Source organism: Carassius carassius, chromosome 31 (genome assembly GCF_963082965.1).
Source record: "Carassius carassius chromosome 31, fCarCar2.1, whole genome shotgun sequence".
NCBI classification, from domain to species: domain Eukaryota; kingdom Metazoa; phylum Chordata; class Actinopteri; order Cypriniformes; family Cyprinidae; genus Carassius; species Carassius carassius.
In genome coordinates this window covers 1,162,501-1,178,568 of record NC_081785.1, presented here as the reverse complement: position 1 = coordinate 1,178,568, position 16,068 = coordinate 1,162,501, and the positions used below count along the sequence as shown (strand labels likewise).

The window sequence follows — 16,068 nt, the reverse complement described above, 5'->3', positions numbered from 1 at the left end:
GTGCGTATCTAAAAATAGTTATAAAAAATGCATCGTGCTTCCTTTTTAAGCATCAGTAAATGTTTTGACCTTTTGTGATTCCCTTACCAAAAAAGTAGTATACTTTAAGTTTATTTGATTGAGTATACTTAAGCAAAGTTCAAGTATATTTTTAAGTATACTTTATGTAGAAAGTATACAAATATCAGTGTTCTAGTAGTATACTTGTAAGTGTACTGTTTAAATACTCCTTGGGACTAAATTGGCCCACTTTCTATTATATAAAAGTATACTTTTAAGTATGACAGTAGCAAACTTTGAGTACACAACTAGTTTACCTTTATGTTTGTAGTTTGTACTGCAATTATACTAAAAGTGAACTTATAGGTATACTGACAGTTTACTAATTAAATACTTTGTACACTTTGAAATATAGTCTCAGTAAACTACTGTTTTACTATACTCATAAGTTTTCTTTAAGTGAACTTAACATCATACTTTAAGTATAATACTGTCCCTATTTAGGTTTTAATTTGTATATATTTTGTTAATATGAATATCTGAACATAAAAACCATCCCAAGAAAGAACAGGGTATCTACTTGTGAGCAAAAACATTTTAATCCAGCTTCAGGCATTCTTTTTTAAACACTTTAATGTGGGTAAATTTCATAAAAAATAAATAACATTTTAAACAAAAAGATGAAATGAATTGGATTCAGAATGATAATCAAAATGTAGATGAGTTGATCAACACCCCAAAGCTTGACTGTAATTATTACCTCTTCATCGGTCCACATTTTATTCCATAACGTTAAAGTTTTGATGCTGTTTTATGTCAGGTGATCGTGTTAGATTATCTGTGCTAGTATCTTGTGTTTCTTTTTTCTTCTTCACTTGTGTTTTTTTTTTTATTCTGTACAGAAGATGTGTTCTACCATATAAAAATGAACACACAGATTGTGGGAGCACATGTATAGCTCAAATATATTTAGACTTTTTGTAAGTATAAGTCAAGTATACTTAAATGTCATTTTAAGTATATTTCTGAAGATTATATGAAGCCCATTTCTGAGAAGTACATAAAAAGTAAACTAAAAGCATACTTTCCTATTTTAGTTTAAAAGAAGTATACTAATGGCACACTTGAATAAACTTATTAGTCATAAGGTTTGTTATATATGAGTCCCTCAATTGTCCTCAGTTTGAAAAGAGGGAACTCAAAATCATAGTCACTGCTGGAAAGCGGTCAAACATGCGGAAGATGCTGGAAAAATGACCCTGAGGATTTTTCAGAATAACAAGCGGCAGTTAAACTATTCAGGATAAACAAGGGACTCGTGAACAACTATCACAAAACATAAAAACAGTCATGGATCCTCCAGGTAATAACACACAGTATTTACATTGAAGGGTATGTAAACTTATGCAAGTTTCTTTTTTTATTACTGCATGGTATGTCTTGTGGAGTATATGTAAACATCTGATGTGAAATAGCTTATACAAGATAGTACTAAACAAAAAGTAACATGCAGTTTTCATGATACCTCTTAATGAATGTGAGCGCTAACTGTAGTGAAAGCACTATTGCAAGTTTGACCACATTAAGACGTGTAATGGTGACAAGGTTACAACAAACAACAAACTAATTTCTTGAACACTTCAATGAACAAGAGAGCCAAAAGACAGATGGCCTTTCCATTTGTTTTGGTAAAAGCAGGGCACCTTCAGCATAGAGTCGGTGAAGTCAAAGGACCAAAACATGCACCACCATATGAACGAATAACACAAGGCTTTTCAAGACAACTGGCTTTTGAAAAGATGTAGTTGGGCACATTCCTATCATCATTTGCTGGGTACTGAGGGCGGGTGACCTGAGGATTTTTGGCATCAATCTGGCATCATTACTGGAGCAGATCGCCATCCATCCATCAGCGAGAGATGGGATCAGAGAGTCACATCGGGCCAAAAGCACACACACATACACACGACCAGTCACAGACCTTTCTATATATAATCCATCCAGCTCTGGACCTGCTCCCGTGTCAAGGTTATGTCTGCTTTCTCTATGAGTGGTGTTCTGCTCTGCCGTAAAGGCTTTATATCTGCTGGTGGGAGCCGCTGATCAGTGTCTTCCCATCTCCATCCATTAAGTCTGATTTAAAATACATGGCCGACGCTGCTGTATAATCACTTTCCTTCATCTGACACAATGATGTGTAAACGGTCCAAAACACGAGACCCATCATAGGCGGAGCATGTGTAAGGCTGGCCATGGGTGGGAAATTAACAGGGGCTTGGGACAAAATGCCTCGGCACAGTCAGTGTAACTAAATCTGTTACGGCTGTCGCGAATAAAATGAAAATGCAATAAAAAGTGAAGATTGGAGCATTAAATTTAGATCTGTTTGTTTATGTTGCATCATAACAAATCTCACACGCAACTCAATCAAAAGTGTTCCAATGACCCAACACTGAGATTCTGCACTTCTCTCATTATAAACAATGTACGTATGATGTAGTGATGGGAAGTGTGGATCATCTTACGGACTCTTTTTCCAAGTCATTTCAACAGAATATAATTCAAATATTATCACATCCCCATAGGCTATAAGGCTTCGCAGTACTGGAAACCTCATTGATTAGTTCATCTCTCGAGTCTTTGGGTTTGAGTCATTCATTTTTTTTCAATGGAAAATTTAAACATGAACTTTTCTGCTTTTGCAGCTGTTTTTAATGAGCTCTGAGGTGTATTATGATGAAAAGATCACAGAAAACCCCTACATCAACAGGTCAAGAGCATTTTAGAGTATTTATTTAAAAAAATCAGCTGAATACATTTTGCATGAATGAAACTAATGTCAAAGGGGTCATTGTTCTGTTGTTGGATGTAATAATGAACATAGCAGGAATGCTGTAGACAGAGCTGTTTTTGACAGCGTAAAAACTGTTGTTTTACACTACCATTGAGAAGATTTAACCAAACTATGTTACAAACACCTTTCATTAAGACCCTAAAGAATAATTTCAACTTGTGCAAAATGGGCATCCAATAACCCCTTTAATGGAAATCAGTCAAAAGTTAATGTGTTTTCCTGGAACAGCCTCCATGAAAAACCCTCAATTAGACAAGCAGAAAAGAAAAAGGATTTTATGGCAACATCAAATGTCCCCAGCTCATATATATATATATATATATTAGATTTTTTACTTTTTTTGTGTGCGTTTTCTTTATTTTTATAAAAATCTTATTTTATTTTAATATTATTTATTTTGTTGATTGTAGTTTTAGTTTTTAAACTTCACACAGAAAGCTCCGGTTCTCCCATCTGTTATGATAACGCAGTTCATATCTCCACCTCTCCTACGGCACAAAATTCAATTAAATCCAGAGATAAACAGATGTTTTTGATCAACTACGCATCTGCAGTGATCCGAAAAACAGCCCATTTGCTTAGTCTTTCCATGAGGCTTCATGTGCACCAAAAGAAACAAACAAGAAAACTCTACAGTAGCCACTCCGGCAACAACTGGAACAGACAGCCATCAAACACGCTGAATTTCCGGAAATAAATACAGTGCTTGAACGGATCAAGAGACGCCCATTAAACGCCTGTGGCATCACAAAACTCACAATAGAGAATAAAGACACTGCTTTGATAATGTAACAGAAAAAGTCTATAGACTTCAACATTATAGACCCTGACACAATAATTAGAAATGGCCAAATGCCCCCCCAATATTTGAAATCTCGCTGATCTGCTACACTCCATTATGCAGCGCTATTATTGCACATGCAATAATATTGCCTTTCATGCAGTGTGTAACTGATCTATGTGAATGTTTTAAAGTTAAAAGTGCACAATAAATAAAGGTATTGTCTCCCAAAGGAAAGAATGGTCTCAGTGAGCCTAAACATTCGTTTTATTTTCACTTCCAAAAAAATGATCCTGCAAAGAATCAGATTGGATAATGAGTGTTTTTTGACCTTGCATGCATGTACCTATTGTAGGAAACTCCCTAAATTAACCTTGAAAATGGAATAATGGGGCACTTTAAAATATTAACAAATAGTTCAAAATGATTAATTACCATCAAGGATTAGACCTAGAATTTCCTTCACTATTATCCTATTTTATGCTTCAAAAAAAGTTCAAGACATGGTTACGGCCTTGGACTTTATATAAGATGTCAAACTGAATTTAACGTGGATGAAAAAGAGGCATATAGTTACGTCACTAACTGTATATAGGTCCTAGATCATGTAACAACTTTCAAAACTGTTATTGTCTACTGAAGGTTCAATTTGGGAAGAGGTTTCATCAGCTGAACAATCAGTCAGTTGTTAAACAATGGTACAATCCATTGAAAACACTGTACTTCAGTCCTTTACGGTCTCCTTTTCATTCCTGACAAAAAATGACCCAGGCTAAGGTCTATCGAGGGGCAAGAGACAAAGAGAGCTCCTGTCATTTGCGTCCTGTCTTGTGGTTTTGACGATCAGTGGGGTCTGAAGTGGAAGTACGGCAGAGATAAAGGCACCGCGGCGGACAGCGAGCTATCAGCTCTTTAATCCCATGGTGTGTTGAGTTTTCACGGTGGGACGCTCTCTCTCAGCACGGCACAATGACAACCGCAGAGACACACTCCGTTCATTTACAGGGAAAATCAAGAACAACTGCTCCTACTTTGGTCTGGTCCTCTGGGATCCATTCAAAGATGTTCATGAAACCAAAAGCATTACAAAGCCAAATGATTATTATTATGAAAAAACATGCTCCGTACCATCATTATTATTGCTCAAAATACAGGATCAGGGATTAGGGCTTGGTAAGATTTTTCTTAATCATAAATCTATTCTGCTCACCGATGCAACATTTATTCTGATTATTATCAAATCTTGAAAACAGTTGTGCTGCTTCGTATTTTTGTGGAAATTGTGATCATTTTAAAGCATTCTTTGAGCAACAGTCTAAATTAGATTTTTTTTTTTTTACACTTTAATGTTCTTACTGTCACTTTTGATTGATGTGTCGTTGCTTAATAAATTCTTTATTTCTTTAAAAATGCTAATAAATTAAAAAATAGAATAAATGAAAATAATGAAAATAAAAAATAAATCATACTTAACCATAATTAAGACAAAACAATCTAATTAAACTCTTAATTAAAATCTTAATTTAAACGACTTAAAAACAATATTAATCTTTTGAATTGCAGTGTAACCAACGCTCATTATAAACAACAAAAAATGATTAATTTCTTAAAATATACAAATAAATAAACAATACATGATTTAAATAAAAATTAAAATAGTTCAAATAAATTAAAAAACAAAAAAAATCTTCTGAATTGAAGTGTAACCAAGGATTTTTGCCCTGATTGGATGGTAGAAACCATTTTTTCCTCTTGATACCGATGAATCATTCACATCAATACCAGGAATGTGCATTAAAAAAAATAAATGGGAGTTTTTTTTAATTTCATGCTGACTTTATAGCATATACTGTACTTGGTGATCCATGTTGATGATGTTTTTAGCTGAGCAGCGATAATCGAAGCAATATTTCCTTTTTGGTTAATGATTACATAATATGCCCATTACAGACAGAGCAGATTTAGTGCTTTAATTGGAGCAGACGTGCATTTGGCTTTAGCAAGTGTCATGCTGCATTGTGAGAGTGCCAAAGTCACGACTGCATGACCGAGAATAAACTCCCTAGAGCCGCTGCTCACCCCTCTGCCCCTTGTTTTAACTCTCGATCCTACAGTCATTTCAGAGCTAAAGATACAGAACAACAACTCAAAGTGTGAGACTGTGGCTTTACTACTGGAATCGATCATCACAGAGCAATTAAACAGAAAGTGTTGATCAGTGGGCTTGAGCGGGGCATGCCGTCAGAGGGCTGGACTCGAGGGGTGTGGTATTTGGAGACTGTGAAAGGTTAGGAGGTGCCTGGTGAGAGCACGCACCAGCCACCACGATTAGCACCAGGATTCAATGCACAAATATGACATTTGATGAACCGGTGTGAACATGTGGTGCCGTACACAAGCTGTGTTTGTGTATAATACCATCAAAATGAGAATGCCTTCACCCACTAAACACAGCTGTCTCAACACGAGCAGTCTGCCATGGAGCTTGACTTCAGGCATATTTCACAAATTAAAAATGCAATGATCTTGATATTAGGCGCAGTACTTGTACTCTGTAAAATGCTTTAAGAATGCATGCAACATTTATTGTAAATTTAATGGAGATGCTCAGCAGTGGCCCAAAACTTTTTTTAAAATGTAATTTATCCCTTGGATGCAAAGCTGAATTTTTAGCATCACGCATCTCTCTCTCTCTCTCTCTCTCACACACACACACACACACACACACACACACACACACACGCACGCACGCACGCACGCACGCACGCACGCACGCACGCACGCACGCACGCACGCACGCACGCACGCACGCACGCACGCACGCACGCACGCACGCACGCACGCACGCACACACACACACACACACACACACACACACACACACACACACAATAAATAAAACCCTAACCCTAATTAACAAAATAATTATTAAATAAATAAAAAAACTTTTGAGTGGCTCAGTACTCTTTCTTCATGCAAGTCTTTCTTTTTTGTAACATTTCAAATTAAATTAATCTTATAAAACTTTTTAACTCCTAATCCTAATTAGTAACTATAATAATCACATATTGCTAAAAAACATTAACTACAACATATGACTTTTGCTTTGATTGGAAGGTAAAAAGTTTTTTCTTTGGATTACAGGCACTGATGAATCATTCACATTAAAACCAGGAAAGTGCATTAAGAAAGTAAATAGTCAATTTTAATTTCATGCTGACTTTGAAATAATATATGCAATACCTAGATAATGTCTCTATAGCATATACTTTATGCTCCAGACATTATGAACACAACAATCTTGATATCAGGTTCATTACTGTGCTATTGTTTTTGTACTCAGTAAAGAATAAAGTATGCATGCAATATTTATTGTAGATAAAATGGAGATGCCTGGTAACTTCATGTATGCCTGGCATTAAAAAACAAGAAATCTTACTGACCCAAACTTTTGAATGATACTGCATCTACCCTCATTATAAACGCAGTAATCAGTAACTGCTTAGATTATTACCCAAATAATCAGACCTATGATTTTTGGCTTGATTGGATGGTAAAAAGAATCACTAATGAATTATTCACAATTGAAAGTAAATAGAGTCAATACTAATTTCATGCCGACTTTAAAGCATGTACTTTTAGACATTATGGATGCATAACCTTGATATCAGGTTCTATAGTGTGCTGACGTACTGACTAAAATGCTTCAAGAATGAAGAATGCAATGCATGCAATACATTCAGTAGTTACTGTAAATATAATAAAGATGCTCAACGCTTCCCGGTAACTTTATGCACATCTCTCTCTTTGGTGGAATCAAAATAAATACATAAATCTTATCTTACCGACCTTTGGACAATGCATCTAATCCTACAAATAAACAACAGTAATCATCTTTTTTCTTTGGATTAGCATGCACTAAGTAATCTTTCACAATAAGACCAGGAATCTGCATTAGGAACATAAATAAAGACACTTATAAATTCATGCAGTCTTTGAAATAATACATAGAAGTATATGCTTTAGACATTAGACATGAACTTAACAACCTTTATATCAGGTTCACTATTGCGCTAAACTCGCTCAAACGCTTTATGAATGAAGTTTACATTTGAATGCTAGTGTATCTACCTGCAATTATAAACAATCATAATCACTAACTGCTTTAATACTTATGACCTATTTATGCCTTGACTGGAGGGTAAAAACATTTTGATGTGCACTGATGAATGATTTCCATGAAGACAAGGAATGTGCTTTAAGAAAGAATAAATAGAACATATCCTTGCATATATTTTAGACATTATGGAAAAAACAACCTTAATATAAGATTCAATACTGTGCTAATGTATTTGTTATAATACTCTAAGACTGAAGCATGCAGTATTCAGTAACTATGCAAATCTTTCTTTTTATGTGGCATTAAAATAATTAAAAACCACCTGAATACATACTTGCTTGAAGTTACCAGTAACTGCTGAGCATCGTTATTTTATTTACTTACTAAAGTCAGTTGTATTCTCATTTGGCATTTATATACAGTCAACTCCAAAACTTATGGAGCTGCATCCATAAGAAGCGTTTAAAACACACTCTAAAAATAATCTGAAGCATTATGATGACTTCTAAGATCCTCGAAAAACTAACAAAAACATAACAAATATCTTCCAGGGAGAATGCAATCCCAGAATGCACTGCAACAAGCTGAAAACAACGAAGATGAAGTGAGAGAAATGTTAACTGTAGCTCTTATCTAGGTGTTGTTTGTCTGTTATTTACATGTGGCTTCTTTTAGGCTCATTAGTCATCAAATCCTCTCTAACTCTTCAGATGTTATGAAGGTTGCAGATACAGATGTGCAGCTCACAGAGCAGTGTTTCAAATCATCTCAAGTTTATTTCAGTTCTGATGACACCAAGCAGATGTCTATGCAAGGCAACTCGCTGCGTTTCCAAACAGAGACATAAAACATAAGAGTGAATCAATGACAAACAGCGAGAGCACCTTGATGCTGCTCCTGATCTGCCCGACGACAGTCTTGAGACACGGACTGACTGAAGACATCATGTGATCGCAGCACATGTCATGCTTAGGAGCGTGAAACTGCAGGCAAGATGCATGCTGGGCTATAAATTAGGAGTCACTAACAGACCTCCAGGTTCTGTCAGTCAGAGCGAGTCTCAGAGCACCGTTAAAGACTCATTCATACTGAACACAACCGTGGTGAAGCTCAGAGAAACAGCAACTTTTAGCAGATTAACATGTTTCGAGTTTACAGGCTTTCTTTTTGTAGAAAACCATCATGATATTGATGATATCAAGTTCGCATGATTTTGCATTTCAATAAAAATCTGTTGAATCCAAAATACTAGAATTTTTTTTTACAAATGTTTTAAATAAATCCTATATATTGACTGTCAGACTGACATATATTGCAAATAAAATTAATTAAAAAATCTGTAAAAAAATCTTTAAAAAAGGAATCCATTTTACTTAAAATATTCTATATGTATTTTTCATTTATAATAACATAAATAAAAAAATGAATAAAATGGCAAAGAATTGCATAGATACAGTGTGTGTGTGTGTGTGTGTATATATATTATTGAGCTTATATTAAATTATTATGATTTCTTATAATTATTTAATTGTTATATTTTACAAATATCCGAGGCTAGAATATATAGACGAGGCTAGAATTAGTCGAGAGAAGCAGTGAGATGGAAATTGGATGTCAGTGCCAGAAGAACGAATACAAATTGATTCTTCATGTCAGAGGAGTGATTCTACATGAAGAAATGAGCAGATTTCAATACGCCCAACTATAAAACGGTCTTGAGAAGTCAATGTGGTTTGTGTTTACATCATCATCATCATCATCATCCCTTGTTATTTTGACATCCAGTTCCTCTTAAAGCGCATGACTGTGTCACGACCTCAGTGTAACGCTAGATTATAGCTCCAGTCCACGGCAGCGGCGAAACCCGATCCAATCTCTCCAAGCATCTGTGCCACAGTCACCTGCCAGCAAAATACTCCCTGCATACTTCAGCACAGATCCAATGATCAGATCGGCTCCCAGCACACAGAGAGCTGAACACACGCTCATCTCAAACACCTAATGGCCTCCAATGAAATGTTTCATTCAAACAGCAGCTTTATTGGATGGTACCTTTCTACATTATCCAGGTTTCCGTCCACTCCGAGTCCTCCGATGGTGTAAAGCTTGCCGTCGTACACCACACTGTTGTGCCGGCAGCGGTGGACTGTCATCCGAGAAACCAGATTCCAATTATCCAGCAGGGACATGTAGCACCACACGTCTGCCAGCGTGACTCCAGACTCAATGCCTCCTAAAGAGGGTACAAGCCCAAACAAATGAGTGCTGAAGTCTCCATTTACACCCTCCAACATCACCCTCCATTAATACACAGCTGATGAAACGACAGAAACACCTACATCAAAAAACAACAGCACAAACATCTCCCTCTCTCTCACGGATTCAGATTTAGCTGCTTCCAGAAAAGTGTTTCAGTGTCCATTTTCATTTAGTTTTGAGAGACAGACAGATACTTAATAAAATCTAATTAATAACAAATCTCTATAAATCTAATATTTTTTTAATAAATAAATATTTATACTACATAAAAAATAATAATAATGCAGCTTTATATGTTTTTATTTAGATAAATATTTATTAATATTATTATTATTAATAAATATTTTATTACTTGCATATATTTAACTGTACACACACACACACACACACACACACACACAATTGAACTTTTAAGTTTTACATTTATATTTATCAATTTATTAAATTGTTAAATAAAAAGATAACAAAATCTTTATAAATATAAACCAATACAATTTAAAAAAAATTTTTATTTCTATTTTATACATATATATATATATATATATATATATATATATATATATATATATATATATATATATATATATATACTTTTTTCATAAAATGTATCTTATACAAATAAATATTAAATACAACTCTTTATATATTTTTCTGCATTAATGTTTAATTTTTCTCTGCTGTGACAAGCTAAAAACATTAACAAAAAAGTTTAACAGTTTTTTGCTAACGCTTTCAAAGTTATGCATGTGGATTTTGTGAGCACTATTAACTGAAAGACTGCATTGAACATTTGTCACAAACCATAGAACCACAGAACATTTAAAAAAAATTACAGAAGGAAAATGTAATTTAAAAATACATATAACAGCAAATAAGACACATCCACTTTTCTTTTTACCATTATATAAAATTGAATCTAAAACTCTTGATGTCGATGATGACTCATAACCAGCTTTCACTACCAAACTGCCATTACAGCTTTAAAAGCGTCATCTTTCCTGCGCTATCGATTTTATTATACTTGATTTGTGGGATATTTAACATCATAATTTGACACACAGCCAGTGCTAAAGACAGAGATGAGGATGGTGCCTTCCCATCATCCCCCAGACTGTGAGCTGCTAAATATAAAAGCAGACACCTGCGGGCGGCACACAGTCGGTCTGATTACCTGACAGGTAGATATTATCCCCAGCCGATATGACGGAGAAGAACTCGCGGTTGTAGAAAGGCAGGCTGGCCAGGGGGTACCACTTGTTGTTCTGAGGGTTGAAGCAAGTGACGGCTGTCAGCGAGCGCTGGTTCATACCGATGACCTGCCGCCCCCCCACCAGCACGATCACCTCAGCGACACCTGCAGAGACACACACATCACCTGAGCAGGTCCTGATGGGTGACCAGGCAAAACCAGCTGATACTCTCATGCCGAAAATTTGGAATAATTATGATTTCGATTGTTTTTAAAAGATGTCTCTCATTCTAAACAAAGCTGAATTTATTTGATAACAATACAATCAAAACAGTAGCACTGTGAAATATTACAATAACTGTTTTCTATTTTAATATATGAAAAACAATAAAAAAATAAAAAAAAAAACATTGAAATGACTGACATAAGAAATGAAACATTTTAATGGAAATAAAATAAAAACATTATTTAAAAATAACATTCAAATATTATTTAAAATTGTTTCATTTAGTTTAACTTAAATGTACTAAATAATTATCTTCTATTCAAATACAAATCTATTTCTATAATGCTTTTTTCCTCTATTTTTCCTACAATCCTATAATGATTTTCTGCTCCATTATCAATTATTATTAGTGCTCGAATATTAATAATGGTCCTTTTTTTTTTTTTTTTTTTTATACAATTTTTACTGCTTAGTATTTTTAAAAAAGCTTTTTTTGGAAGGGTTCTAGAAAGTTTGAAGTAGAAATCTTTTGTAACATTATAAATGGGCTTACTGTCACGTTTTTAATCAATTTAATGCATCCTTACTGAACTATCTTTATCTTACTATCACTCTCTGTTTTTTAAAGTGATAAAATATAACTTAATTCACACCATATTTCTGATATTATCGATCAATCTTATCAGATTAATTTTGATCGTTCACTTTTATTTTATATCCGTGAGTGCAGTACACCTGAAAAGCGTTAGCACTCATTAGCTTGTCATTAGCGTTTTCATTCGAACCTATCGCTGTTTTCTTTTCTCCTCTCCTCTCTCTCGCTCCAGTTTTTAACAAGTTCATCAAACAACCGCAGTAAGAATATTTCATCAAGCACGGTGAGTAATGGCTTCTCCTGCTATTGTTATTTGCACCTCTTGCCACATGTACAGTTTATCTATCTCTGTCGCTGATGTCAAATGTCAAATGTTTACCGGGAGCCAGAGCGCCTGACATCTTGGCAAATTTAAAAGTGCTGGCTAATGCTAAACGTAAATACAGTAAGATTGTTATTAATGCCGGCGCTAATGATGTTCGACTTCACCAGTCGGAGATCACTAAAAATAACATTAAAGAGGTGTATGAACTAGCAAAAAACAATTAGTTTGACAGAAACCTGGCTAAAACCTGATGATTACATTATTTAAAATGAGTCCACCCCCCAAGATTACTGTTATAAACATGAGCCGCGTCTAAAAGGCAAAGGGGGAGGTGTTGCTTCAATTTATGACAAGGTTTTCAGGATTTCTGAGAGGGCAGGCTTCAAGTATAACTCGTTTGAAGTAATGGCGCTTCATATAACATTATCCAGAGAAACAAATGTTAATGATAAATCCCCTGTTATGTTTGTACTGGCTACTGTATACAGGCCACCAGGGCACCATACAGACTTTATTAAAGAGTTTGGTGATTTTACATCCGAGTTAGTTCTGGCTGCAGATAAAGTTTTAATAGTTGGTGATTTTAATATCCATGTTGATAATGAAAAAGATGCATTGGGATCAGCATTTATAGACATTCTGAACTCTATTGGGGTTAGACAACACGTTTCAGGACCTACTCATTGTCGAAATCATACTCTAGATTTAATACTGTCACATGGAATTGATGTTGATAGTGTTGAAATTATGCAGCCAAGTGATGATATCTCAGATCATTATTTAGTTTTGTGCAAACTTCATATAGCCAAAATTGTAAATTCTACTTCTTGTTACAAATATGGTAGAACCATCACTTCTACCACAAAAGACTGCTTTTTAAGTTATCTTCCTGATGTATCCAAATTCCTTAGCATATCCAAAACCTCAGAACAACTTGATGAAGTAACAGAAACTATGGACTCTCTCATTTCTACCACTTTAAATACAGTTAATTTTTTACGCTTAAGGAAGGTTAAGGAAAACAGTTTGACACCATGGTATAATGAGCATACTCGCACCCTAAAGAGAGCAGCCCGAAAAATGGAGCGCAGCTGGAGGAAAACAAAACTAGAAGTATTTTGTATTGCTTGGCGGGAAAGTAACCTATCCTACAGAAAAGCATTAAAAACTGCTAGATCCGATTACTTTTCTTCTCTTTTAGAAGAAAACAAACATAACCCCAGGTATTTATTCAATACAGTGGCTAAATTAACGAAAAATAAAGCCTCAACAAGTGTTGACATTTCCCAACACCACAGCAGTAATGACTTTATGAACTACTTTACTTCTAAAATCGATACTATTAGAGATAAAATTGCAACCATTCAGCCGTCAGCTACAGTATCGCATCAGACAGTGCACTATAGACCCCCTGAGGAACAGTTTCACTTATTCTCTACTATAGGAGAGGAAGAATTGTATAAACTTGTTAAATCATCTAAACCAACAACATGTATGTTAGACCCTATACCATCTAAGCTCCTAAAAGAGGTGCTTCCAGAAGTCATAGATCCTCTTCTGACTATTATTAATTCCTCATTTACGGGGAAGTCGTGGCCTAATGGTTAGAGAGTCGGACTCCCAATCGAAAGGTTGTGAGTTCGAGTCCCAGGCCGGCAGGAATTGTGGGTGGGGGGAGTGCATGTACAGTTCTCTCTCCACCCTCAATACCACGACTTAGGTGCCCTTGAGCAAGGCATCGAACCCCCAACTGCTCCCCGGGCGCCGCAGCATAAAATGGCTGCCCACTGCTCCGGGTGTGTGCTCACAGTGTGTGTGTGTGTGTGTGTGTTCACTGCTCTGTGTGTGTGCATTTCGGATGGCTTAAATGCAGAGCACAAATTCTGAGTATGGGTCACCATACTTGGCTGAATGTCACTTCACTATCACTATTGTCATTAGGATATGTCCCCAAAACCTTCAAACTAGCTGTTATTAAGCCTCTCATCAAAAAACCACAACTTGACCCCAAAGACCTAGTTAATTATAGACCAATCTCGAATCTCCCTTTTCTGTCCAAGATACTAGAAAAGGTGGTATCCTCACAATTATATTACATCTTAGAGAAAAATGGTATATGTGAGGATTTCCAGTCAGGATTTAGACCGTATCATAGTACTGAGACTGCTCTCCTTAGAGTTACAAATGATCTGCTCTTATCATCTGATTGTGGGTGTATGTATCTCTCTATTAGTTTTATTGGATCTTAGTGCTGCGTTTGACACAATTGACCACAACATTCTTTTGCATAGACTTGAACACTTTGTTGGCATTAATGGAAGTGCATTAGCATGGTTTAAATCGTACTTATATGACCGCCATCAGCTCGTAGCAGTGAATGAAGATGTATCATATCGATCACAAGTGCAGTATGGAGTACCTCAAGGCTCAGTACTAGGGCAGCTACTCTTCACGCTTTATATGTTACCCTTGGGAGATCTCATCAGGAAACATGGTGTTCGCTTTCACTGTTATGCTGATGATACTCAGCTCTATATTTCTTCGCGGCCCGGTGAAACACACCAATTTGAAAAACTAATGGAATGCATAGTCGATATAAAAAACTGGATGACGAGTAATTTCTTACTGCTAAATTCTGAAAAAACAGAGGTGTTAATTATAGGACCTAAAAACTCTGCTTGTAATAACCTAGAACACTGTCTAAGACTTGATGGTTGTTCTGTCAATTCTTCGTCATCAGTTAGGAACCTAGGTGTGCTATTTGATCGCAATCTTTCCTTAGAAAGCCACGTTTCTAGCATTTGTAAAACTGCATTTTTCTTCAAAAGTATCGCGATTCTTGGAAATTAAAAACGACATGATTCCTACATTTATTAGTATCGATACTTCAAAGAATGACTGCGTTCCAAATTTGTAAGAGACGTATTTCATGTTGGTGTGTGCAACGCACGCTTCCAGTGCCTCCCTATGGACACCTGTGTATTTTTCTCCTAACGCAAGCAGCAAAAAAAACACTACAGCGAGATGGCTGCATTAGTTGCTTTACTAAACTGATTTAGCCTTACTATAATGTGTGCATAATCGCATTAAATAGTTTAAATAAGTTGTTCAGATGAACAAAGCACAAGGTTTTATTGCATAATTAACATTTTAATTTTTCATATATAATATTCACATTAATCGGGGATTAAATGTGGAGTGATATAATATGAAAACGAGCGTATCTGCACAGCTCCACTTTGCGCTTTGTATCTACTGATTGCTGATCGAGATTTACATGCTTGGCTCACTGACCCTGTATACTCATTCATTTCGTTCATAAACGAGATGTATCAGTTCATTCAACTCATTCACGAATGAGAAGATCTCTCGATCTTGTTCAACAAAGCACATGCTCCGTCACATCTTGAGTAACTCTTTGACAGGATGAAACAGTTCACAGAGCTGTTCACGAGCTGCGTATGCGCTGCTAATAGCGCCGTGCTCGCGCGCTGCTGTGGAGGGAGGAACTTCAGTGAACAAGAAATGAAAAAAATAAATTTTACTTTATTTGTGGGCTGCGGCGGGCCAAATAATTTCATAAAAGTGGGAGTCGGGACCCGCGGGTTGGAAAAAAACCGACCCGCGCATCACTTGTCTGCATGTGCGAGCACGAGTGATACTGTGGCCGCCGGTCCACGACTGTAGAAAAAGATGACGCTCAATAAAGATGACGCTCA

The 16,068-nt window shown here is 35.9% G+C and overlaps 1 protein-coding gene across 2 annotated transcripts in view; it reads right to left on the bottom strand.

Annotated features, from left to right (window-relative positions):
- LOC132111261 (kelch-like protein 29) overlaps positions 1-16,068 on the bottom strand; it is a 127,623-nt gene that overhangs the window by 21,832 nt on the left and 89,723 nt on the right. For both annotated transcript variants that reach the window (XM_059518411.1, XM_059518412.1), the window contains exons 10-11: positions 11,186-11,368; positions 9,808-9,988 (exon numbers count right to left, since the gene is read on the bottom strand). In XM_059518411.1, the coding sequence (XP_059374394.1) occupies positions 9,808-9,988; positions 11,186-11,368 (364 nt within the window). The remainder of the gene's footprint in view (positions 1-9,807; positions 9,989-11,185; positions 11,369-16,068) is intronic.